The sequence below is a fragment of the Barbus barbus genome (genome assembly GCF_936440315.1).
Source record: "Barbus barbus genome assembly, chromosome: 21".
Classification (NCBI taxonomy): Eukaryota; Metazoa; Chordata; class Actinopteri; order Cypriniformes; family Cyprinidae; genus Barbus; species Barbus barbus.
This window is the reverse complement of record NC_136749.1, coordinates 12,516,562-12,539,093: the sequence shown is the minus strand read 5'-3', so window position 1 is coordinate 12,539,093 and position 22,532 is coordinate 12,516,562. Positions and strand designations below refer to the sequence as shown.

General features: G+C 36.7%; 2 protein-coding genes across 2 annotated transcripts in view; both read right to left on the bottom strand.

Annotated features, from left to right (window-relative positions):
- Positions 1–8,257, bottom strand: part of LOC306887501 (integrin alpha-10-like) — a 38,537-nt gene extending 30,280 nt beyond the window's left edge. Inside the window, exons 1-5 of the mRNA XM_079445264.1 lie at positions 7,892–8,257; positions 7,147–7,329; positions 2,493–2,604; positions 2,144–2,253; positions 1,955–2,043 (exon numbers count right to left, since the gene is read on the bottom strand). Coding sequence (XP_079301390.1) covers positions 1,955–2,043; positions 2,144–2,253; positions 2,493–2,604; positions 7,147–7,198 — 363 coding nt within the window. The 5' untranslated portion in view covers positions 7,199–7,329; positions 7,892–8,257. The remainder of the gene's footprint in view (positions 1–1,954; positions 2,044–2,143; positions 2,254–2,492; positions 2,605–7,146; positions 7,330–7,891) is intronic.
- An 8,077-nt stretch (positions 8,258–16,334) lies between these two features.
- LOC306887019 (cellular retinoic acid-binding protein 2-like) lies at positions 16,335–21,616 on the bottom strand. The gene is made up of 4 exons (XM_079444477.1): positions 21,251–21,616; positions 18,793–18,971; positions 18,364–18,480; positions 16,335–18,232 (listed from the first exon to the last, which is right to left on the bottom strand). Exons 1-4 carry the CDS (start codon positions 21,330–21,332, stop codon positions 18,182–18,184), a joined length of 429 nt encoding a protein of 142 aa, XP_079300603.1. The 5' UTR covers positions 21,333–21,616; the 3' UTR covers positions 16,335–18,181.
- Between the last annotated feature and the right edge of the window lie 916 nt (positions 21,617–22,532).

Sequence of the window (22,532 nt, the reverse complement as noted above, 5' to 3'; positions counted from 1 at the left end):
GCGTATTTTTCCACGCTCATGTTAACGGGTCAGAGCGTTAACACTGCACACGGTTGCGGTCCGGTAGTGCGTTCCAGGAACGGTGCGTCTGCAGCAGTGCAGAGATAGTTTCCGCACCGAGTCTATCTTTGCTGCGCACGCACTGAATTAAAGTGACAGGGCATTGTTTGCGGTAAATATGAACATGGATTGACACGAAAATTTAGTAATTACACTACAAAATGCATATAATTAAAGTCTACTGTGTTTCAGAGTCATCACATGTGACTTTTTGGTGAGGTTTAAAGGAAAAGTACCGTGGCCGAGAGAGCTCAACGCGCTGCAACTTCAGAAAACACATGCAAATAGAAAAAGCACCAGCAAATCAAGAAAACATCTTCATCAGTTTGACAGCAGGTGGTGAAAAACAAACAAATAAAGAAACACGCTGCAAATGCTCAAAACACAACCAAATACATTTTATTTGCAGTGCGTTTCTTTGTTTGGTTTTGTTGTGAGCATTTGCAGCGTGTGTTGTCAAATTTATGAAAGTTGTTTTTTGCCACTTGCTTGAGCAACTTAATATATAAATCTAGAAGTAGCCTAAATGCAAAAGTAGAAAACACTGAATAATGTTTTTCTTATATTTACTGCATTTAAACATGTCTATAAAGATTGTATTACTGTAAAAGAAAAAAGAATCACAATGAAAAAGCATTTTCAGTAACAATGTTTGGATTTGAAATCAAAATAATGGATAAATGTTGTGTTTGTGGTAAACAGATGGATCAGTAGTTGACTCCTGTGTGAAATCAGACTTGTGCTGTGTGTAAGCTTTTCTGCAACAATTGCACAATTGTAAAAACAAAAATGCACTGGATGATCAAACACTTAGGTGAGATAAATGTATATTTTTTTTTAAATGTCTAAAAAATGCCTAAAAAGAGGGGAATTCCCCCCCATTTTCAAAAATTAAATTCAGGCATTGAATAAACGTCTACAAATACTGATTGGAGTATCACTATAAATAATTCTACATGATAAAAAGATGGCTTTAAAAAGATCGGTATCGGTGATCGGCCTCAAAAATCCTGATCGGAGCACCCCTAAATATAATTAGATTTTGGTTAAAATGCGAGAAAATAATCCATAATAATGCTTCCCCAGTGGAAAACGCCCACCCCCTGTTGTCCCCTCAATCAAATTCCACTGACATATTTGTTTAGAACTGTTTTAGACTGTTTTGCCTACCACTGCTTTATGGTGCATTATTCTGTGCATATTTCTCTCCCGTTTCAGACAAGACGACTTTTCTCATATTTATATATATACTGTTTTGTGTGATGATATGTACCTATGTACATTACTTGTGGATTACTGTATTAGATTAGATTTTTATCAGCTTTTTTATCAGATTTTTTTTTTATCATTGGTGTAATGCTAAATTTCTCTAAATCTGATTAAGAAAGAAACTCACATCTTGGATGGCCTGAGGGTGAGTAAATTTCCAGCCAAATTTATCATGCTGTGCTTCTCTGAAGCTTGAAAGCTCCAGGCTGCAGTCTCCATTCAAAGTAATTGCATGGAACCGGGTGACTGACCTCATTCTGTTAAATTTCTAATTTTGTATTCCACACAAGAAAGAAAATCATATGTATCTTTTTAAGAATACACACCCATCTAGTCAAACACTGACTCTATAATGTGTCATTCCTATAGTGGCCACTGTTTTGCAAGTGGTCACATGCACACAGATGGTGGTCATGACAGATGGTGGTGGTTGGGTGAGACAGAGGAGGGGATTTCATAACCATTCATTCTACATGCCATACCACTAATACGTACACACTCATGCCTACTCACATATATAGAAAAACACAAAATGACTGTTTAATCCAAATATTGCTGTGATGTCAGTGCTCAAACATGAGATGTTTTTGGACTCTAAATTACAGAATTTCAAATATTATCTCACCAGGAAGCCATCTGAAGCAGCAGGGGTTAGCGTCATCCCCAAATGAGAGTTTTTAAGATTTCGAGACACGTTCTGAAATGCATTTTCACCTATACAGGGCATAACACAAAAACATGTTGTAAACTACTACTCCATGAACAACACAGTCATTGAATGTAAATTTTCATAGCCAGAGAGTTGATCCAATACCTAGGTTAACTTTTGAACAATTGGAATTTATTTCATCGCTCACAACGCACTTGTAAATATCCCCCTTCCTGTTATTTTGTGGTCCATCCCATGGAGCACCAACCAGAATTCTGTTCATAAAACAATGAGTCACTCAGAATATCAAAAAATCTTTACAAATGAGACTTTGTGAGGACTGCAAAACATTTATTTATATTCATAAGTTTAAGTTTTGCTACAGTTTGTGATCACCTGATGATATCTTAATATACTAAAACCTTGTCAGGGTCCATATGTAATATCCAAATGGTATTTATTATCAGGAGCTTCTAAATGTGAGTAAAAACCAAAAAGTATTGAAAGTACTCACGATTTCTCTCCATTGTTCTCATGCTGTAACACAGAGAAGCCGAAAAGAGCATCCTCAGGCCCATTGAAGATCCGTGGCCTCTTCACATCAATATTAAAACACTCACACAGCCCTAAAAGAGAGAAATATAGAGTAAAATAATGCACACTGTAGTTACCATAAATAAAACTGTGCTGCTTAATGTATTTATGGCACATTTTTTAGAGAATGTTTGAGCAATCGAAAGTTCAAATGAACAGAATTTATTTAATGGGATCATTTAAAAGGATAATTAAACCAAAAATTAAAAGTGACAGACAGACAGAAAGGAAAAGGCCAGAGAAAAAGAGTTTGCAAAAGAGAGAAGGGAAGAGAGGGAAGGGCGTTGGTTGTAATAACTACTGAACATAGTGGTTCCCTATTATGACATACAGACCTGGCTTTTATATGACTGAAAGAAAGAGAGAGAGAGAGAGAGAGAGAGAGAGAGAGAGGCTAAAGCAGAAGTTCACCGGTGGATTTGTAGCTCATGTAAATGTAACTCAAAACAACCTTATTGGCCAAAACAGACTTGTGGAACAAAGATGACCAGTCAATCACACTCCCAGCATAATACCAACCTTGAAACCTATCTGAGGGGATTTCTCTGTTTTGTGTGATATGGGTTTTGACCCACACGTACACTGAGGTCTCATTCACTGCGGATGAAGTTGTGCTCTTGAGTGGATTTCTTAGGATTGTTTACCCAGAAAGCAGAGGGGGAGGCTTTCACAAAGGAGGCAGGCAGAGAACCAAGCTCCACAGACCTCAAACCGGGTGTCTGCGTTTCTCTCTTTCCAATGGAATGAGAACATGGAGGGGGATCCATATGGATCAAAGAACACATGGGACAAGATCTGTAATTCATGCTTGTTACCCCCCTAAAATGTTCACAAAACCTAACTTGTCTTCCCACAATTCTCTTGTGCTCCTATTTCTTCTTTTCCCTGTTTTGCACTCTATCCAAAGCGACATACATTGTTTTCAATGTATACGCTGGATCAGTTTGTGTATTCCCAGGGAATCGAACCCATGACCTTTATGTTGAAGCTACAATAAGTCACACTTATGAATGTCTTTGTGTCATGTAACAAAAAAATCTAAAAATGGCTATTTATTGTAACATTTAAGCGCAAAGCTTTCTACATAAAATATTTATATTTTGTCATTTAGCAGACACTTATATCCAAAGTGACTTACAAATGATGAGAATAGAAGCAATCAAACCAACAAAAGAGCAATAATAGGTAAGTGCTGTGACAGAACCCAGTTAAACTCAGTACACGTAGCACATTTTTTATAATAAATAATAAGTAAAAAAGTTGACAGAATAGAAAAAGAATAGAAAGCGCTAGTCTTAGAGGAACATTTTTAATAAATAAATAGAAAATAAGTAGATAGAATGTGCTAGTGCTAGTGTTAGGGGGTTAATATTTTTTTTAATAAATAAAAAGAAAACAAGATAGAATAGAAATAGTATAGAGAGTGCTAGGGTCATGTTTTTAATAAATAAAAGGAAATGTAATAGAATAAAACAGAATAGAGAAATAAAAAATAATAGGGAGTGTTAGTTTTAAAGGGTAAGGTTTTTATAATAAGGTTTATAATGCACCGTTCAATTGCCGATTGCAAGCTTCTGGATGGCACATAAGTCTGAAGTAGTGAATTTAGGTAAAGGGGTGCAGAACCAGTGGTTGTTTTGTAGGCAAACATCAGTGCCTTAAATTTTATGCGAACAGCTATCGGTAGCCAGTGCAAATTAATAATAACTAATATATATTTAACTTAATTAAAATACTAAAGACATTTAAAAACTACCAAAAACTCAAGATAAATACACTGAATTATTTTCCCCCTATTTTATCCCGCATTTATTTATTGCAGAACATACCTAATCTTCTGGAATCAGAAAATTAATTATGATAAATTATTTTCAACACTCTTGTATTTTTAAAATAATTATAAAGAGAACAAACAGCATTGTCTTAATTACAGCAGAAAAAAGAAGAGGAAATATTCTAACTAGTATGAGGGGCCTTTAAACATTGTGTTGGGCAATGGGGGCCCTTCAGGGGCCAATGGTTGCTCTGAAGAACAATTGTGCGAACTTGAGGTGAACTGACTTCATATATCAATTTAAACGACACTAAGATGAAAACATGTGTAGGAAAAGTGAAGCTAGTTCTGTTCAATCATCAGATCCATTGACATTCAAACATGTTTAAGTGTGATTTCAGAGTTCAAAAGTGGCTTTTATCTTTTCCAAACTATCTAATACTCCCCTCTTCTCAATTACACTTGTTGTGCTCTTAATCGTCAATGTTTGTTTTTATATGTGTGAAAGAGATGTAAAGTATCTTTAGTCCTCTGTTTCAATTCTGTGGGTTTTCTTGGTCCATGCCTCCAGGGCTCTGTCATGACAACTGTAAACATTTATATACCTTGGTGGTGAACAGTCTGGATAAGCAGTCCAGATTCTATCCTACACCACATTCTATGTCTCATAGACATTCTCACCCACCACTGGATGGACGTCACTTTGAATGAGTCTTATTAGAAATGCAAATGTACAGTTCAGTCATGCCAGCATGACTAATATGTGAACACATATGGGACACATTACTGAAAGAGAACATGTTACTAAGAAACACACTCAAATGGGACACAATTTTATCCATGTTAAAAACAGTGCAGTTTAGTTATTCCAACTCTCTTTTCCACAAGCTCTCTTGTTTTTGTCAGCTATTTTTGGGTCAGTGAAATATAAGTCTACAATACAGAAAAGGATTTGTAAAAATCAGTGTAAAACACAGGTTCTTAGAAATGTATGAATAGTTCTGAAGAACATTTATACTATTTTCAAGAAGTTTTGAAAGACCCTAAGATGACTAAAATTGATGTAACCAAAGTAAACTCAAGACAATTTGTGTTAATATTTTATGATTTGGCGAATTGGTGGCTAATTTTGTATGAATTTGTACAATCTCATTCATACAGTATATGCTTACGGCCCATTGAGAGATAGGTTTAGGGATCAGCTTAGGAGTAGACTTTCATGTTTCATTTTTATTTGTTTCATAAGTTTTCATACGACTCAAAAGATATGAATTTGCCACCAATTCACCAATGCGTAAAAAAGACATTTTCACATCAGATCGGGTTGGATGAATCCATTGAGTAAAAAATTAAATAAATAACATTTTCCTCATGCCTTGAGTACATGTGAGTGTACACATTATAATTATTCTCAAAAAACTGTTTTAAATGTATATATTTTTTACGAATATGATGAATTATTACTTAACATAAATATATTAATTATATAAATTAATTAATTTTAATAAATATTATTAGGATTTTGGGGATTCACTGCACATGCAATTTTACAATCTGAACTAACCTTAAATTGTCATAAAAAGATCAAATTGTATATATTTTAAAAGGCTTACTGAATTTCACTTATGAAATTACAAACATGCTCATCATACAAGATGCCTTTCAACTAATTGTACAAATTGCATTTAGTTTATTTTTAAATTATTATATAGAACAAAAATGAATGTCATCCTTCAAGCGGACACACATTCACCCTGGCTTTCTGCAATGTTGTGTAAAGCAAATTCCAAAAATTCTCACATCAATTTCTGTCTTTAAATCGGACTTCTTTTCAAACAGATTTAATGTACTGCATCCATTGAAAACCTTTTCAGTGGATTGCTCCTATCAAGTGTTTTTCTTTTCTGCTTTATGTTGTTTTTATTTTTCATGTTATGTCTCAATCCACTCTCCTGTAAGTGGTGGGGGTGGATGGTTTTAGAGTGAGAAATGCAAGGAGAAATGGAGGGGACAAGGGGGTGGAATTCCCAGAGTCCACACCTGTGTTCTCCATCTAAAGCATAGAAGAACATAGCTGAACATAAGAGAGCTTGCTCATCACAGAGCATCTGCAGAACCCATCAGCGGCCACAGCATATATGCTCAAAAACAGACACCAACACCTACAGTATGCTGTCTAGGCGACACAACGTGTATAAACATAGTATGGTGTGTACAAAATGGCTAGTGGCATTAATCTTGACTGCAAATGCAGTGGTCCATTAAAGCAGTATTTCTATCTATTTGTCCAGATATGTGATGTCGTATACCTAATAGTACCATGATAAGTAGGTTACTTTATCTAAAATCTTAGTTTCTTCCAGTGTTGAATTTAAACAAAAGTCTCCCTCACAATCTCCATGTCTTGATGAAGTCAGATAATAGAAGATATACGTACTGTACAGTAGGCTACTGTAACTCTATAATGTAAGTAATTCCAGTAAAATGTCTACTGCAAGGAAAGTGATGTAGTTATGATTAGATAAAGAAGATTTTCATGCATTACACTATTAAACTTCACTAATTATTGCATGGTAGCCTATAACATAAATCTGTCGTAGAAAAGGACTTCAGTTGAACAAATAAATAATATCTTTGGGGTCACAGTCAACAACTTGTTTTACAAAATGACAGCTTTAAATTGCATGACTTGCATTGTTTTTTAGGTGTAACTAAGTCAAATAATCACATGACATAACACGACAAAGCATACAGCACAAATGAATGCAATTAAACACATAAACAAACTAGTTAAATTCACCTTTGAGAAGAACAGTGATCTTCAACAGCAGCAGGTACTTGTGAATCTCCATTACTCAGTTTGGTGAATGAGTTTCTTTTTCTCCTTCAATTTATAATTCTCAGCAGTGGTTGTCAATACAGCTCGCGCACGCGCGTGAACCCTCCACTCACGCGCTCATAGTGCAGCCTGTTCTCACATTCCCTGGGCATAAAAGACATTACTGTATAGTCTTTTGGCCTGGACGCAACTTTTTACGCTTTTTGTTTTAGTAAAAGTACTAAAAATAGTTTCAGATATTTGTCCATGTTTCAAATTAGTAACACTACACTATAGGCTACACACAGGTCACTATGTTTAGGTGTAATTCATAACAACAACAACAACAACAACAACAACAACGACTTTCAGTCTGAGTTGCTAATAATTACAAAATGATAAATAAAGGCAGATTACAATGACATTTGACCCCAAAAATGCCATTTTACTGATTCACTTTTATCCAAACCCATGTTTTTCTTTCGTGTAAAAGAAATGGAGACGCAGGCAAAATATTAGGAACTTACAGTAGCCTATCTTTTCATATAAAGAAAGTGAATGCTGACTCAAACTGTCTTAACATCTCATTTTGTGTCTCACTAAAGAAAAGGGTGAGAAATTAGAGAATTATTTTATCACTTTTACATTTTTTGACTAAATTTCGCAGTTTAACGGTAGCTATTGGCAAAACTTGACACACCAACAAATTAAAAAAAGGTTAACTTACCGCCTTGTTCTCCACATAAACAGCGTAAATTAAAAATCCAGTTTTGCGGGACTCCGACACCTGCTGTTGTTAAAAGAGCGCGCGCGTAAATTTAGTCCAGCTTCTGCAAACGAGCGGTTCCCAAAATAAATACAACTGTCAAAATTATTTCCCGGAATTATATGTCAATGCTTTTAGAGAAGAAACATTTATCCCTTGCATATGAAATATGGAAAATATCTTAAATATTAATTGAAATGTATTTCATTGCATTCATAGCAGCTTTCTTTCGACCGCAACGTGTCTCCAAGTCTCCAAAATATTTACAAGCAAATGAAAGAGCGCCTTGATTCTGTAGCAACACCTTCGTCTCCCTCAGTCAACTGGACCCTCTTTCTGAGCCTGGCCCACAAATCCTCTCTCTCTCTCTCTCGCTCTCTCGCTCTCTCTCTCTCTCTCTCTCTCTGTGTGTGTGTGTGTCTGTAAAACACTATTTTACTCTCATCTTACGCGAAGTTAGTACATCAGATGCGGTTTTGTTGGAAAGATGTGAGGGGAAAAGAAAATAGTATTACAGTTTCCAACCGATATATTATGGATTTGGCAACTCCATGCAGATTCTGGTTGCGATAACGGATACCTATTAGTTTGCTTTTCCCTATAAATAAACCATTTATTTTTATGACAGAATCGTGTTGTCTTTGTTTTTGGCTCTTATCCAATGCACCAATTTGTCATAAGCTATTATAAAGTCTTAGAGATCATCATAAACATGAAATGCAGACTGACCTTCTCTTTAAAAAGCCAGATTTGGTAGATTGTTCTTTCTCTCTCCACAGTCATGCCACAGATATTATCAGCTCTGTTATGTTAAGACTTTGTCAAAACACTGTAGGGCCTTGGGTCATGTCTGGGTTCACCACAACCCAGTAAACTCATTTAGTTTTGCTGGAATAGAGCATTGAAAAACACAACAATTAGTCTATATCATATTTCTGTTTCATTTATTATATGGTTATAAATATATATGCCTGTTCATTCTCCTCCATCACCAAATTTCTGTCACACTGTCATTTCACATTTTGTGAAGGAGATGGAAATTCTGTTTACGTTTGGAACAGCATTTTATTCTATCTATCTATCTATCTATCTTATCTATCTTATCTATCTATCTATCTGTTACGGGGCTGACGAGACGTGAGACGTGCGGATCCATATGCAAGGCTTTATTACTAAACATGGTCAGAAAACAGGCAGGGTTAGACAGGGGCAAACAGGTATGGCAAGGGCAAGACAGAGCAATCCGTGGAGCAAGCGTGGGTCAACGATGAGCGAACAGTATCCAAAGGGGCAAGGCAGAGAGAGAATCCAGAGACGAGAGCAATAATCCAAACGGGGAGCGACCAGAGTCCAAACGGCAAGGCAAAGGGGTAAATCCAGGAAACAAAGGCAGGGTCAGACACGGCAAGATAAACAAGGCAAGACAAGACTAAGACTATGATAATGGCTCTGTAGAGTTGCTATCGCTATGCAAGTGATATACGCTAACAATACTCGGCCCCGATGCTGAGGAAGTCCATGGTTTATATAGTGTGTGTTTGGGTGATGGTGATTGCGAGATGGTTCTCAGGTGTGGGCGTGATCATTGTGAACAGCTGTGTATGAGTCCATGTGGTGAACGAGTGACCTCTGGTGGCTAGTGAACGGAAGTGCATGGTCAGGATTCGTGACACTATCTATCTATCTATCTAGTGCTGTCATATGATTAATCACATCCAAAATAAAAGTTTTTGTTCACATAATATATGTGTACTGTGTATATGTATCATGTATATATAAATACACACCCATGCATGTATATATAAGAAAAATATGTTAAGTTTCTAAATTAAATATATTTATATATAACATAAATTATATTAATATAAATATATACATGCAAATACATGTAAATATTTTCAAAATATATACTGCATGTGTGTATTTATATATACATAATAAATACAGTACACACACATATATATATATATATATATATATATATATATATTAGGTAAATAAAAGCTTTTATTTTGGATGCGATAAATCGCAAATAATCATTTGACAGCACTAATATATATATATATATATATATATATATATATATATGCATATATACGTATCTGTGTGTGTGCATGTGTGTGTATGACCTTCTCTTTTTTTTTTGCCTTTTTTTTTGCAGAACACAAAAGAAGATATTTTGTTGGTGACTAAGAAGTTACAGTTCCCACTGTAATTGTTTTTTAAAAGTAAAATAAAATAAAAATAAATAAATTAAAAAAAACTACAGAAGTCAACAGGAACCAAAACTGTTTGTTTTCTACCAACATTTGTCAAAATATCATGAGAGCGAGTTAAATGATGACATATTTTTGATGAAATATATCTTTAAATAACATTTTTACTTTTTTGCATTCATGACAAAAGTAAAGCTATTAAAACAATGAACGACAAAATCTGACCTTGATTTTTGAAAACCTTGATTTTTATTTGTTTTCTTCACAAATCATGTGGCATATTTTAAATCTGAGTATGCTCTTCACTGACAATGTTGTCGCCTTGGTAAACAAAGTATTCTGAGTGCAGTTATTGAATAACAACTCTGATTAAATATTTCATGCCAAAGAGTTTAAAATTCTGTTATTTCTAACCATAATATCACTATTATGTGCAATTTTTGCCTTTGGTTGTTGACTGCAGAGGCCTATGGAATGAATTTCAGTCATGCACCTGCAATATTCATCCAACAGAGGACGACAGAGTAAATCATTTTGAAACACGTAATTTCTTCTGACATTTCAGCAAGGATCCTCAAGGGGACGCAATTTCCCTATTCGTTTCCCATCCGAGCCCTCCGGCGCTGTGTTCCAGGTGATGACTTTCTTCTGAACGTATTTCTTGATGATCAACTTTGTTGTATGTTGACCTTTTGCACTAAGCGTTTCCAAGGGTGTTAAGTTTCACAACAAATCTAAATATTTGTAACCGCAGAAAATTGTGTAATTCTCCTTTGGGGGTTGTGCACCTTATGTCACGTTAAGAAATGTCATACAGGTAACAGTTATGTGGGAGTGGAAACGAATGAAAATTCTCCCTGTTATTAACGTCTCTCTCTCACACACTCTCTGTCATACAGAAAGATTATGCAAAAGTTTATGCAAACAGCTTGTGCTAAATGTGAAATATGTTCTTTAAACACAAAGATAATTGCAGTAAACGGTTGTATTTGTAATACTGTCATATTTTTGGCAGATTAATCTGGTCTTAAAACACAAATTATGTCACCACGGACACAAATACCCGCAAACACTAGTCATGTACATGCAAAAGCTACAATTCAAATCAAATGTTATTAACTGGACTATTTTCCTTTTTTGATATTGTGCAGTGCTTTGACACAATTTGCATTGTAAAAAGCGCTATATAAATAAAGGTGACTTGACTTGACTTGACTTGGACTAGCAGGGTTTTCCTTCTGACTCACACTGTAATAATAATAATAAAAAAAATAATAATCAGGGTGTTAATCATCTCTAAGTACACACTCCATTGAGGCCAAAACATACTGTAACAAAGGGACAGATGTTGGGAAACTGCGTTTTGACCGTTTTTTGTCTTCTGCCTCAATTCTCTGAACTAATCAGAACTCAGCAGTCACCTGACCTCAGCAGCTGCCTGCTGTTACTAGCAATATGGCTTCCCGTAGATATGGTACAATGCAGCATTGCATGAAATCTGTAAATGGGGACTCCATTGAGTACAGCATGTGAGAGATAATGGGTGGATGTGTGTGTGAAGAAAAAAGAGAGAAGCCTTGTTTACATAGCAGCAGTCTGTCCTATATTTGAGTGCTTAATATGGTTACGTTTACATAAAGTTTGGTTATTTATGAATGTCATAACTGCATTCTAAGAATTCACACCTGTGAATTTGCACAACTGTTTGAACAACTTGATTGGTGTGTGTTTCATGTTTTCATGTGTGGTTTTGCTTAACTTACAAAAATGAAGATGTGTCATCTTAAAGGGATAGTTCACCCAAAAATGAAAATTCTGTCATTACTTACCAAACCCGTAAGACCTTCGTTCATCTTCTCAACACAAATTAAGACCTTTTTGATGAAATCCGAGAGCTTTCTGACCAGACAGCACAAAAAGTAGCTTATTCTCGTAGCTTCATAAAATTACGGTTGAACCACTGATGTCACATGGACTATTTTAACGATGTCCTCTCTACGTTTCTGGGCCTTCAATGTGATAGTTACGTTGCTGTCTATGCTGGGTCAGAAAGCTCTCAGATTTTAGGGTGAGTAATTAATGACAGAATTTTCATTTCTGGGTGAAGTTTTAGATCCAGTAATTTTTTCCACTGAAACTGCTGCCATTGATTTTTGTAGTTTACATGCGGCTGAAATGGTATAAACACCGCTGTCACTTGTCCAGTGATACTGACGTCACCATCTTTTATGTTCGCTCTTACAGTGTTTATAGATAGGCTAGCACATGAACAAAAAAAGAGAGCAGACATCAAATACTCATTCATAGAGTGATGACTCAAATCGAATAGGCTACTGTGTGTAAACTGTTGTGTGAGCAGGACAGTTTCTAAGAGACACAGTTGTTATTAAATATAGCTGTCAATCCCAAATGCTGACTGTGTGAACATAGCCTAAATGTTGCTTTATTATTATGTCTATACACTCTCCCCCTTCATGCATTGAGTTCCATGTAATGATATCTTACCCTATAAAAACCACAGTGAGTCATTGGGGTCAACGCTGTGATCTTTTGGTAGTCTAATGAATGCTGATCTCATCTACCCTTTCAGGCATCTGTAATTTTCCCTAACGTTATTCTTGCTGCAAATACTGCAAGGGATCTGATTCTAATTTCAGGAAGGACATGGTCTCATCAAAATGTGTCACTCTGCTAAACTGATGCACATGTCCTCTCTTTATTATCCATGAACCAGACTGAGGCCTAAAGGATTATTCCAGGTTTTGTGGCATTATGTTGATTAGTCCTACCACAAAAAATAAGTTTGACTCATCCCACGTTTTCTTTAAAAATGCAAAAAGGAGGTTAGTGTGCAATGGAAGTGAATGAGGAATGCTGTCGATTGAACTAAACTTGTCCTGAACCCACAATATTCGTCTAAACTTGACAGTTGACCTAGAACCCTGACCATGAGATGCGACTGTTTCCGTGTGATTCTCTCCACACCTCGGTGCAGGACTCGTTCTTTCCGCATGTCTGGAATCTTGGAATCCTCACCACCAGCTCACTTTGAGTCAGCACCACTGTGAGAAATGTTTTAGACTGTTTGTCTTTTTCTGCTGGAAGTAGATGCCCGAGTGCATGTGCGGAGTTGTGGATGAATCACGTCTTTATTAGTGTGCAAGCGAAACGTGTAGATTGATGAGTGTGAGAAACACTGATCGTCGATCTTAGCCCTGTTTACTTTTGTGCGTAAGTATCTCACAGACTGCCCTCGAGGTGCATGGATCAGGGCCAGCTGTAATCCACCAATCAGCTGTAAGGTGACAATGGTTTGTTTGCCCCATAATGCTTTGCAATAAGCCCACAGGGCCTTTAGGAGTGTGTTGTCTGTGGGATGTTTCTCACCGTTAACTGTTTGACACACACACACACACACACGCTTGTACATGTCATGTTTGGAAAACTCTGTGCCCACACAGTTTCTGCACACACACCCTCTGCTTCAGTTTTCCTCTCTGTTGCCACTCAGTGTCCCTGACAAAGTGGTTTTTGCTAAAACACACACACACACACACAGAGACAGTCTCATAAATCTTTCTATCACAGCATTCTTTGCTGCAGGGCACTAAATATTATCATTACCCAACTGACTGTCCGTATATCTGATCCCAAATCACACCGTGCTGTCAGATTTAACATGGATCTGATATATCTGTTATCTTTCAATAACGAAGATTATTGAAGCCAGCTCATCCCATGAGTGATTTGTCTATGCCGCGCACAAAATGATTTACAGCTACAAATCTTTCTTCCATAAAAATGTGAGATAAGAGATTAGAGTCAGTTTTAAAAGGTTGTTTTAGGAATTTTTTTATGGAATGGAAATACCATTTGGGATCGGAGTCCATAAGAATCTATCTATCTATCTATCTATCTATCTATCTATCTATCTATCTATCTATCTATCTATCTATCTATCTATCTATCTATCTATCTATCTATCTATCTATCTATCTATCTATCTATCTATCTATCTATCTATCTATCTATCTATCTTTTAAAGAAATTGATTGATCAAAAAGACTGCTCATCAAAGAATCCTGAAAAAAATGAAACACGGTTTCCACCAAAAAAAAAAAAAAAAAAAAAAATTAAGCAGAAATCTGTTTTCGGCATAGTAATAAGAATTGTTTCTTGAGCTCCAAATCAGTATTAAAATGATTTCTGAAGGATCAAGTGACACTAAGGACTGGAAAATTCATCTTTGCCATCACTGAAATACTACCATTTTTAAATATATTACATTAGAAAACTTTAAATTTTTTAAAATTGTGATATGATATAAAATATATAAAAATAATATTATATGAAAAGTACTGCTTTTAATCAAATAAATGTCATTTTCATTCTCTGTGCCTCTGTTATGTTGTGAAAACTGTGGTTGAAATAATATATTAAACTTTTATTTTATGCTTTAATAATATAATATAATATTTCTAAAAACATTAAGGGCAAAATTGTTCAGTGTGGGTGAAATAACACCACAGTTGTATGCTAAAAAACTGATATAAATCATTTTCACACAAAACATATTTGCTTTATATTTAATTTACTTTTTTGTAGATAAAAACATCATTTTAAATGTGATAATTCATATTATTGTGAAATGTTCATAGTGTAGGACTGAAAGTCTGATTATGGGTGATTTTGGAATTAATTACTTCACTACTGAGTTATGCTGAATGTCATTTTTATGTTTGTAATTGCAACAGTGGCTTTGTGTGCGCATGTATGTGTGTGAGTGTGTGTGTGTGTGTGTTTGTTCTGCTGCGTAAATGCTTATCTGCTTGTCAAATTGCCTGCCAACCAGAGATTGCAATTCCAGATTTACCTGCCCTGCACATAGCTGGGCAAAATCAGTGTATGAGTTTGGTGATATAAATCAGTGTTTCTTTGAAGTTAATGACCAAATATGCAAGTGTTTCTGCCACATTAGGGCCCATTACTAGCTGTGGGCACTGGAATGTGTGTGAGTGCGTGTAGGTTTTATGGTCTGTGCTCACAGTGGCCAAAGTGTTTGATGGTACATGTGAAGATTCAAAAGAATGTGCATGTTTGGTTTGATATGTGTGCAAATGTGCGGGTGGTTTTTGAAAGGAGAGAGACAGCTGCCTTTTACTGCCCCAGGGGGTAATAAAGGAGGAAAGAGAGGCAGTTATTTGGGGTCTTTTATAGGGGCAGGAGGTAGAGAGGGGTTGGTTTTATTAGGGTCACTCAGTAACCAAGTACAGCTGCAGGCATCACCCCCAAACCTCTCCACATTCCACCATCACCTCCACTCTACCTTTGTTATTTTCTTTTTTTAAGTGTAAATACACTTGAATATGTCTATTAATCTGTATATACACTCCTGGATGTGATGGCGTACTGTGTATGAGAGATATATGTACAGTATATATGATTATGTATATGAGTGCACTGTATGTTGGTCCTCATTTCATTTTGACCCTGAGTTTCCATTCCCTGCTCCTTGTTAAGCACATCTGCTGTCAATCATCTTCACCTTGTAATCCAACTGGCATTTCCTGCCTGGACTGGACAGTTGACTTGTATGCCTGGATCTATTTTATTTAACAGCTTTATCCCATTGGCTAGTTCAGCATCTAAATGACTCACAGTCGACACTGTTCTGCACATCATATGCTGTTGGCATAGCAAAAAGAAATGTTAATGTTTTGAGTGGAAGATCAGGTTACTGGGGAAATTTCTTTGATGACTTATGAGTGTTTTCCATCCATTTTTATGTTACAATACATTTACATTCCATTCATTTCAATGACGATCAGTGCATTAAAAGCGTAGAGTTTTGTAAAACTGTGAGCTGAAAGACAGGAACCAGAAACACACAGAGGGGGATAGTGATGAGAAAGAAAGACTGAGATGGAAAAATCAGGGAGAGACGGAGGGGTGGAGAGGGACAGACAAGTTATTCTAGTTACAGCCAGCTGGCAGAAATACTAAAATAAGACGTGAACCTACCAGCGTGTCTGAGTGAGAAAAGAGAGTGAGAAGGAGCGTGGGCTTGTTAAAAAGGTCAAGGCAGTTTCGTTAATTTCTTATTATTTTGAAATAAAATCAACTGACATTCGTTCCATTAATATCATGGAAATGCCAGTAAGCTTCTGTGTGGATAAATGGCACTGAATGACAGAAAAGCACACACTCTTGGCAGTAACCTTTATTGTCCATGCACAGAAATAAGTAATGACTGCTGAAATTGTTTGTATAAAAAACATAATGAAAAGAAACTTCAGATTCAGGTTTTATTAAAATATATACAAAAAAAAAAAACAGATGAAAAGAGAAGGCTGGGTTTGGAGCTTCATGGGGTTCTAATTACAACTGAACCTTTGCTTAGCTCCACCCCCTTTATACTGTTGCTACATCAGACAATACAGAGCCTCACATAGGAATGAATTGGAGATTTCAATCTCACAGTCAACTGAATATAGTAAAATTGGCTGTAAAATAACTATAAATTTGAATTTAAAGGTGCTTTGGTACTGCAGTCCAACTGTGAGCACAATTGACAATATCCAGCTTTTTAAATTGATGTCGAGGCTTTTTAGGTCGGGTAGAATGTGCAATCACCGAGCCAGTTTGTTCGCTGCCTTCCATTGCTTCCAAATTCTGTTTTCCACCAACTGGCAACCCAGGGTGTCGAAATACTATTGGTTAAACTGGCTGAATCACACAAACCATTCCAACACGGAATGCTCATTTTCAAAATAGAATAACTGGCTTTTAGCATTGTTTTTTGGAGAAACAGGTATGTGAACTGTCCTAAATACCTCTGAATGTATTATGGTGATTTTATCTGTTGGTACAGTCAAAAAATTAGACACAGCACCTTTAAAAACTATCCAAACACACAGGTCCTCCACAGAGTTACACTGGAAAGGGCAAAAGTCTGTCTGAAAAAATGGAGGAGGGCAACAGTTGCTAAAGTAGGATTGGTCAGTTACAATTTATGGCGGAGCTTAGCGAAGGGTCAACTGAGAAGATTTTAAAAAAAATTAAAAATAATGACGGAATAAAGTACAAACATAACATGTTCTGACAGCATATTGTACATAGGCTTACATTCTTATAGGGATAGTTCACCCAAAATTTTTATTCTGTCATTATTTACTCACCCTCATTGTATAAAGTCATGTGTTGAATAATGTCATTATTGTTTATTTCTTTGCACAAAAAAGTATGTTCGTAGCTTCATAACATTGCGGTTGAACCACTGATGTCACATGGACTATTTTAAAGATGCCCTTACTACCTTTCTGGGCCTTAAATGTGGTAGTTGCGTCGCTGTCTATGAAGGGTCAGAAAGCTCTCGGACTTCATCAAAAATATCTTCATCAAAAGCTGAATGAAGGTCTTACAGGTTTGGAATGACATGAGAGTGAGTAAATAATGACAGAATTGTCATTTTTGGGCTAACTATCCCTTTAAAACAGGTCAATTGTCTATTGTCATTAGCGTAGTGATGTATGAAGCACAGCTTTACACAGAAGTCATTTCAACCCAACTTGAACCTTTTCTGAAATCTGAGAGGGGAAATCTTTCACCCTTACACAAAATTCCCATTAATAGAGATAACTATTAAAATGACTGGATATCACCAGTGAAAATTTGCAATAGTAAATGTGACCACACCTTTACGGATATGTTTCAGTGATGATTATGAAGTGTTTCACCAAAGTCTGGTTTCCAAGCTTCAGATTTCCAAGTCTTCATCAATGTGAAGACCAACCCTTAAAAGTGCTTTTGAGCCCAAAATGATGTATTTGTTAAATGACATATCAGGACCCCAAAATCTGGAACCTCACATGAATTATTTGCATGGCTCTCTGATGTATTATTCAAATACACTTTCAACAAAAAATGAAAGAAGAGATGTGGGAGAAAGGAAAGAGATTATATAAAATCACAGTCATTGTGGTTAAAGAGGAAAGAGAGTGATCTGGATGGATATTCTTCCTGTTTCCTCATACTTTCACTCTCTGACATAAACTCTTGTGCACACCACATCGTCTGCAGTCATGGTCTGCCAAAAAAAGCAGGAAAAAGACTATTAGAAGAAAAAATATGATCAAAGATCCTATATATGATCCAAAATATGATTCCTTGTGTGTAGGAATCATAAGGATAACACATAATAGCAGGAATAAATCTTACCAGAATCAGTTCGCCGTCATTGGTTATCTCCCTGGTCCATGAGGTTTTAGGACCCTCACCCTTCTGCAAAGTCTGTTCGCAACTAATCTTGCTGTCTGTTTCCCAGCGAGGAAAGCTCTGAGAGAAACAGAGACAGACAAATATGTGAAGGCAGTGTTTTTCTTTGGAGATGGAAAGAGTGAGAAACAGATCAGTGCCCATGAGAATGTGAAAGCCAGAGATGGAGGTTGAAGGAATGGGTGTGTGTCCAGTTTGATAGCTCCTCTGAGATGGAGGGTGTGATTGAATCCACATCAGAGATCAGGATTGCAGAAACACACATTTCATAGGTTCTTGCTCTTTTGAATGTTTTGGAAAAGGAATATTTGTCACAGACAGACATATGTACAGTAGGATGACTGAAGTGTTTTTCTGTGGGTGTGTATGTACCGTGCAGGGACGTCCATCCACAGTGGCCTCATTAAACTCCTGTCCAACTGTGAAGGTGACATGGGTGGTCCTTACAGAGGTGGCGGTCTTGATTGACAGGGTTTCTTCATCCTGCGTAATCTCCACGGATGGCTTTGACGCGGCTGCGACCGCAATCTTACGCAGCATCACGTTCACACCTAACAAAACACACACATGCACATCAGAACAATCTCCTGAAGAACAGTGAGTACTCTGGCAACAATACATAATATTAATAAAAAAATATAATAATAATAAGAATAATACCACATAATTATGAATATTTTCTGTTATATAATACATATTACAATTTATAACATTATATTTACTTTTAGTATATTTGCTATTACAATAGTTACTAATACTAGTACTATTTTTTGTCTTGTTTTGCTGCATGTATATCACTTGAGAATGAGTTTGATAAATAAATAATCATGCAAACAATAAAATGAATGCAAAAAAGTATTGACATGTAGTCATGTTGTTGGCGCTGTTCATTAAAGACCCACCAAATGGTGATTTATCAATAAGCCCAATATTAAACAAACAGCAGCCATGTAAATGCATAAATGTAAAAAAAAAAAAAAAGGTAAATTATTGGTCAAACCAATTATTGGTCAATCCATTACACACACTAATTTAGTCAATACATAATTTGTGTTCTACACACATAAAACGTCTAAAACCCACAAATACTACATGTCAAATGAAGTCATGCTGTGTGTGTGTGTGTGTGTGTGTGTGTGTGAGTGTAGGTGGATGAATGCATTGTAAGGGGAAGTTATTCAACCAGCCACAGGGGATGCTGTAATCTATTAAACCTTCCTGGCAGGAAATGGATAGAGCGCAGTTTAGAAGTAGGGAAGGGCAGAGGCAACAACGAAAAAAGCATGGCACAGTCGAGGGAGGGTGAGATGACTGACAAGAGAAGAACAAAGGAGCAAGAACGACAGCAGAGACATAGAAAAATGATACTCAAGTGTGGAAAGAGACAGCTAAAGGCCAGTCTCTCTGTGTGTGTGTGTGAGGGAGAGAGAGTGAGCCTCTGTGCATCGAGTAGAATTTCACACACATTCCCACCTGTCACCAAGGGTAAATATATACACATGAAGGCAGACAAGCGGGGGCCAAAATTTAGACGCACGTTCAGGGAGAGACGCGTAAACAAATTGTCAATTACGCCAATCAATTTTAGCTTTGGCACACATAAACCTATGCATTATTTGTGCAATAAACACACACACACACACACAAATCATTTACAAGGCATCCACACTCTGAGAGTGTAATCCAGGCAGAACCTTGTTAAAAACATTAGCTAATAAAGTTAAACGGACTCCTGTCAGATCAAGCACTGCTTCAAACCCCCAAGAAAACTAACCAAGAAAAGATGTCAGAAGAGTCAGACGGTCAGGGTCAGTGTCATAGGTTAAAGGTCAAAGGAAGTATTTCAGAATAGAGGGATGGCGATGAGGACACAGGAGGGAGGAGGGTGGATGACAGGGTGTGGTGACAGGTCGGGCCCATCTGTGCACTGAAATATTTGTGTGGCGAATAGAATTTTAATGTCCTGTTGCTGAAAGTGTGTGAATTTAAGAGTTACATATTAAGAGTGCGTACATATGAATGTGCATGTGTGTCTGTACAAAACATTAAAGCAAGTCGTAAAGTTCATTCCTCAATCAACCTATCTGTCAATCATGCACATTCCTCACATGTAGCCACGCCCCCTTCGTTTTTACGACGACATTTGTCCTCAGAGGGGTTCGTGTGGATTTAGATCTCATCTCCTACAATTTGGGGCATTCATATAATACATCATGTTCCCATGTCAGAAACAGCAGGGCTTTTTCTCTCCATTGTGCTTCTTCTCCGCCCTCTTTAACCTGTCTGCTTCATTTCATCATTCTTTTGATTGGTGAAATGAAGGACCTACTCTTCCTTCTCTGGGAATCTGCTTCTTTTGTTCGACACAGACTGCTGAAATCATGCATTAATTTTTTTTTTTATGTCCAAACACAAATTAGGTAGCTACTGTGGACGAATGAATCCTTAAAGCTCCAGTCAGGATAATTGCTCAAGGAAATTAAGCGAAATAAGCTCAAGCCTGCCCAGTCTAAAAGCTGTGCCAATTGCTTTTTGCTGGGTTTAATTAAAACTAGTACACCAAAAATAGTTATTTGCATCTAATAGGCTAAATTGTAAAGCGGGGATAAATACTTTAGCCTAACTATCTGGATATATAGGCTAGTTGATAGTAAAATAAATAAATAGTAGTAACATAAGAACAGGTCTATTTATATGGAAGCAATATTAAAACGGTTTTGCATAGGCGCACAATAAAGGTGGTGAATTTGTTGGTCTAGCAATCCATGGCCGTGCATTGATAGTCAACTTTGCGCTCTCTCTGCGGGCGCGTGCATCATGATTAACTTACCCAGTGCTTTGAGAAGCTCTTCGAAGTTCTCGGAGCTTTTCATTTTCCAAGTACCAGAAAAATCGGGGATTTTGGCATCCATCGTGCGTTCTGTCGTTCCTTGGAATATGTGTCCCACTATTATTCTCTCTGGTGCGCGGCTGAGTGACAGTCCTTGAACCTGACACCCTTTAAAAGTACCTGCAACTTTGATTCTGAAAGCAGTGTTCTCTGATAATGCCTATCTGATTTTCCTCTTTCCTTTACCCTTCTAACGCTCTCTCTGCCTTGGCAAGAGAAACTTAAGATGTCAAGGCTTTTTTTTCCCGTCTCAGACTTTCATTCAGCTCGTCCGAACGTTATAGCCTGTGGTGAATAGGTTGAACCGAAAATTTGGGCCAGTTATCACGTTTAATCCGTGAGCGCACACACCCCTTTTGCGACAAACTCCACCCCCTATTTGCTCTGTCAAATCAAGGGGCCAATGATACTTCGAGATGATTGTCTTGCCCCGCCCACACCACGCCCATCTTAAAACATGTGCGCGTTTGAAAACGCCCAGCACTCAGTTTTATGTATGAATTTATTTATTTGCACGGTCTCCCCGAAAGATTTCAAGGAATAAGACTTTGTTTCTTAAAGTACATAGCAAGATATTGCTAGAATGTTTTTTTATTCATATATATAGCTACTTAAACACACATGATTTAGCCTACAATATTGTCAAAGGGTAGGTTATACAGTAAGGAAATATACGAAATTAAAGAGGAAATAAAAAATGACAATGTAATTGTTTAGGCTACATACAAATATGGCATATACAGGAATCTCTTATATAGCCTATAGGCTAATAAAAATCTATAGGCTAATATAAAAATGTGACGCTAATCAAATCTCTGATGTGTTAACTGGGATGTAAACCTATATGTTTTACATACACTATTAAAAACAAAAAACATCATAAAAACAGCAACAGGAAAATGAAAGAATAGAATAGAATAGACATTCAACAAGATGGGATGTATTTTACACGTCTCACTCTCTGTGACAAATAAACAAGTGTGTGCCGGTAATTGTTGGACACACAAATGTGAATATGATCATAAAACTATCAGGACAATTTGTTAGGCTAGCTAAAACAGAGCTCTGTCAAGTTCAGTCTCTTCTCTCTTGTACAAATCACAGCACACTCAGAACTATTGTAACTGGATCTGTCTCCGCTGTGGTTATCCTCTTCCAGGTTTGGGACTGAGGGATACACAGAGGGTCTTCTGCGGTGCTTCCAGAGATCCCGACGGGAGCG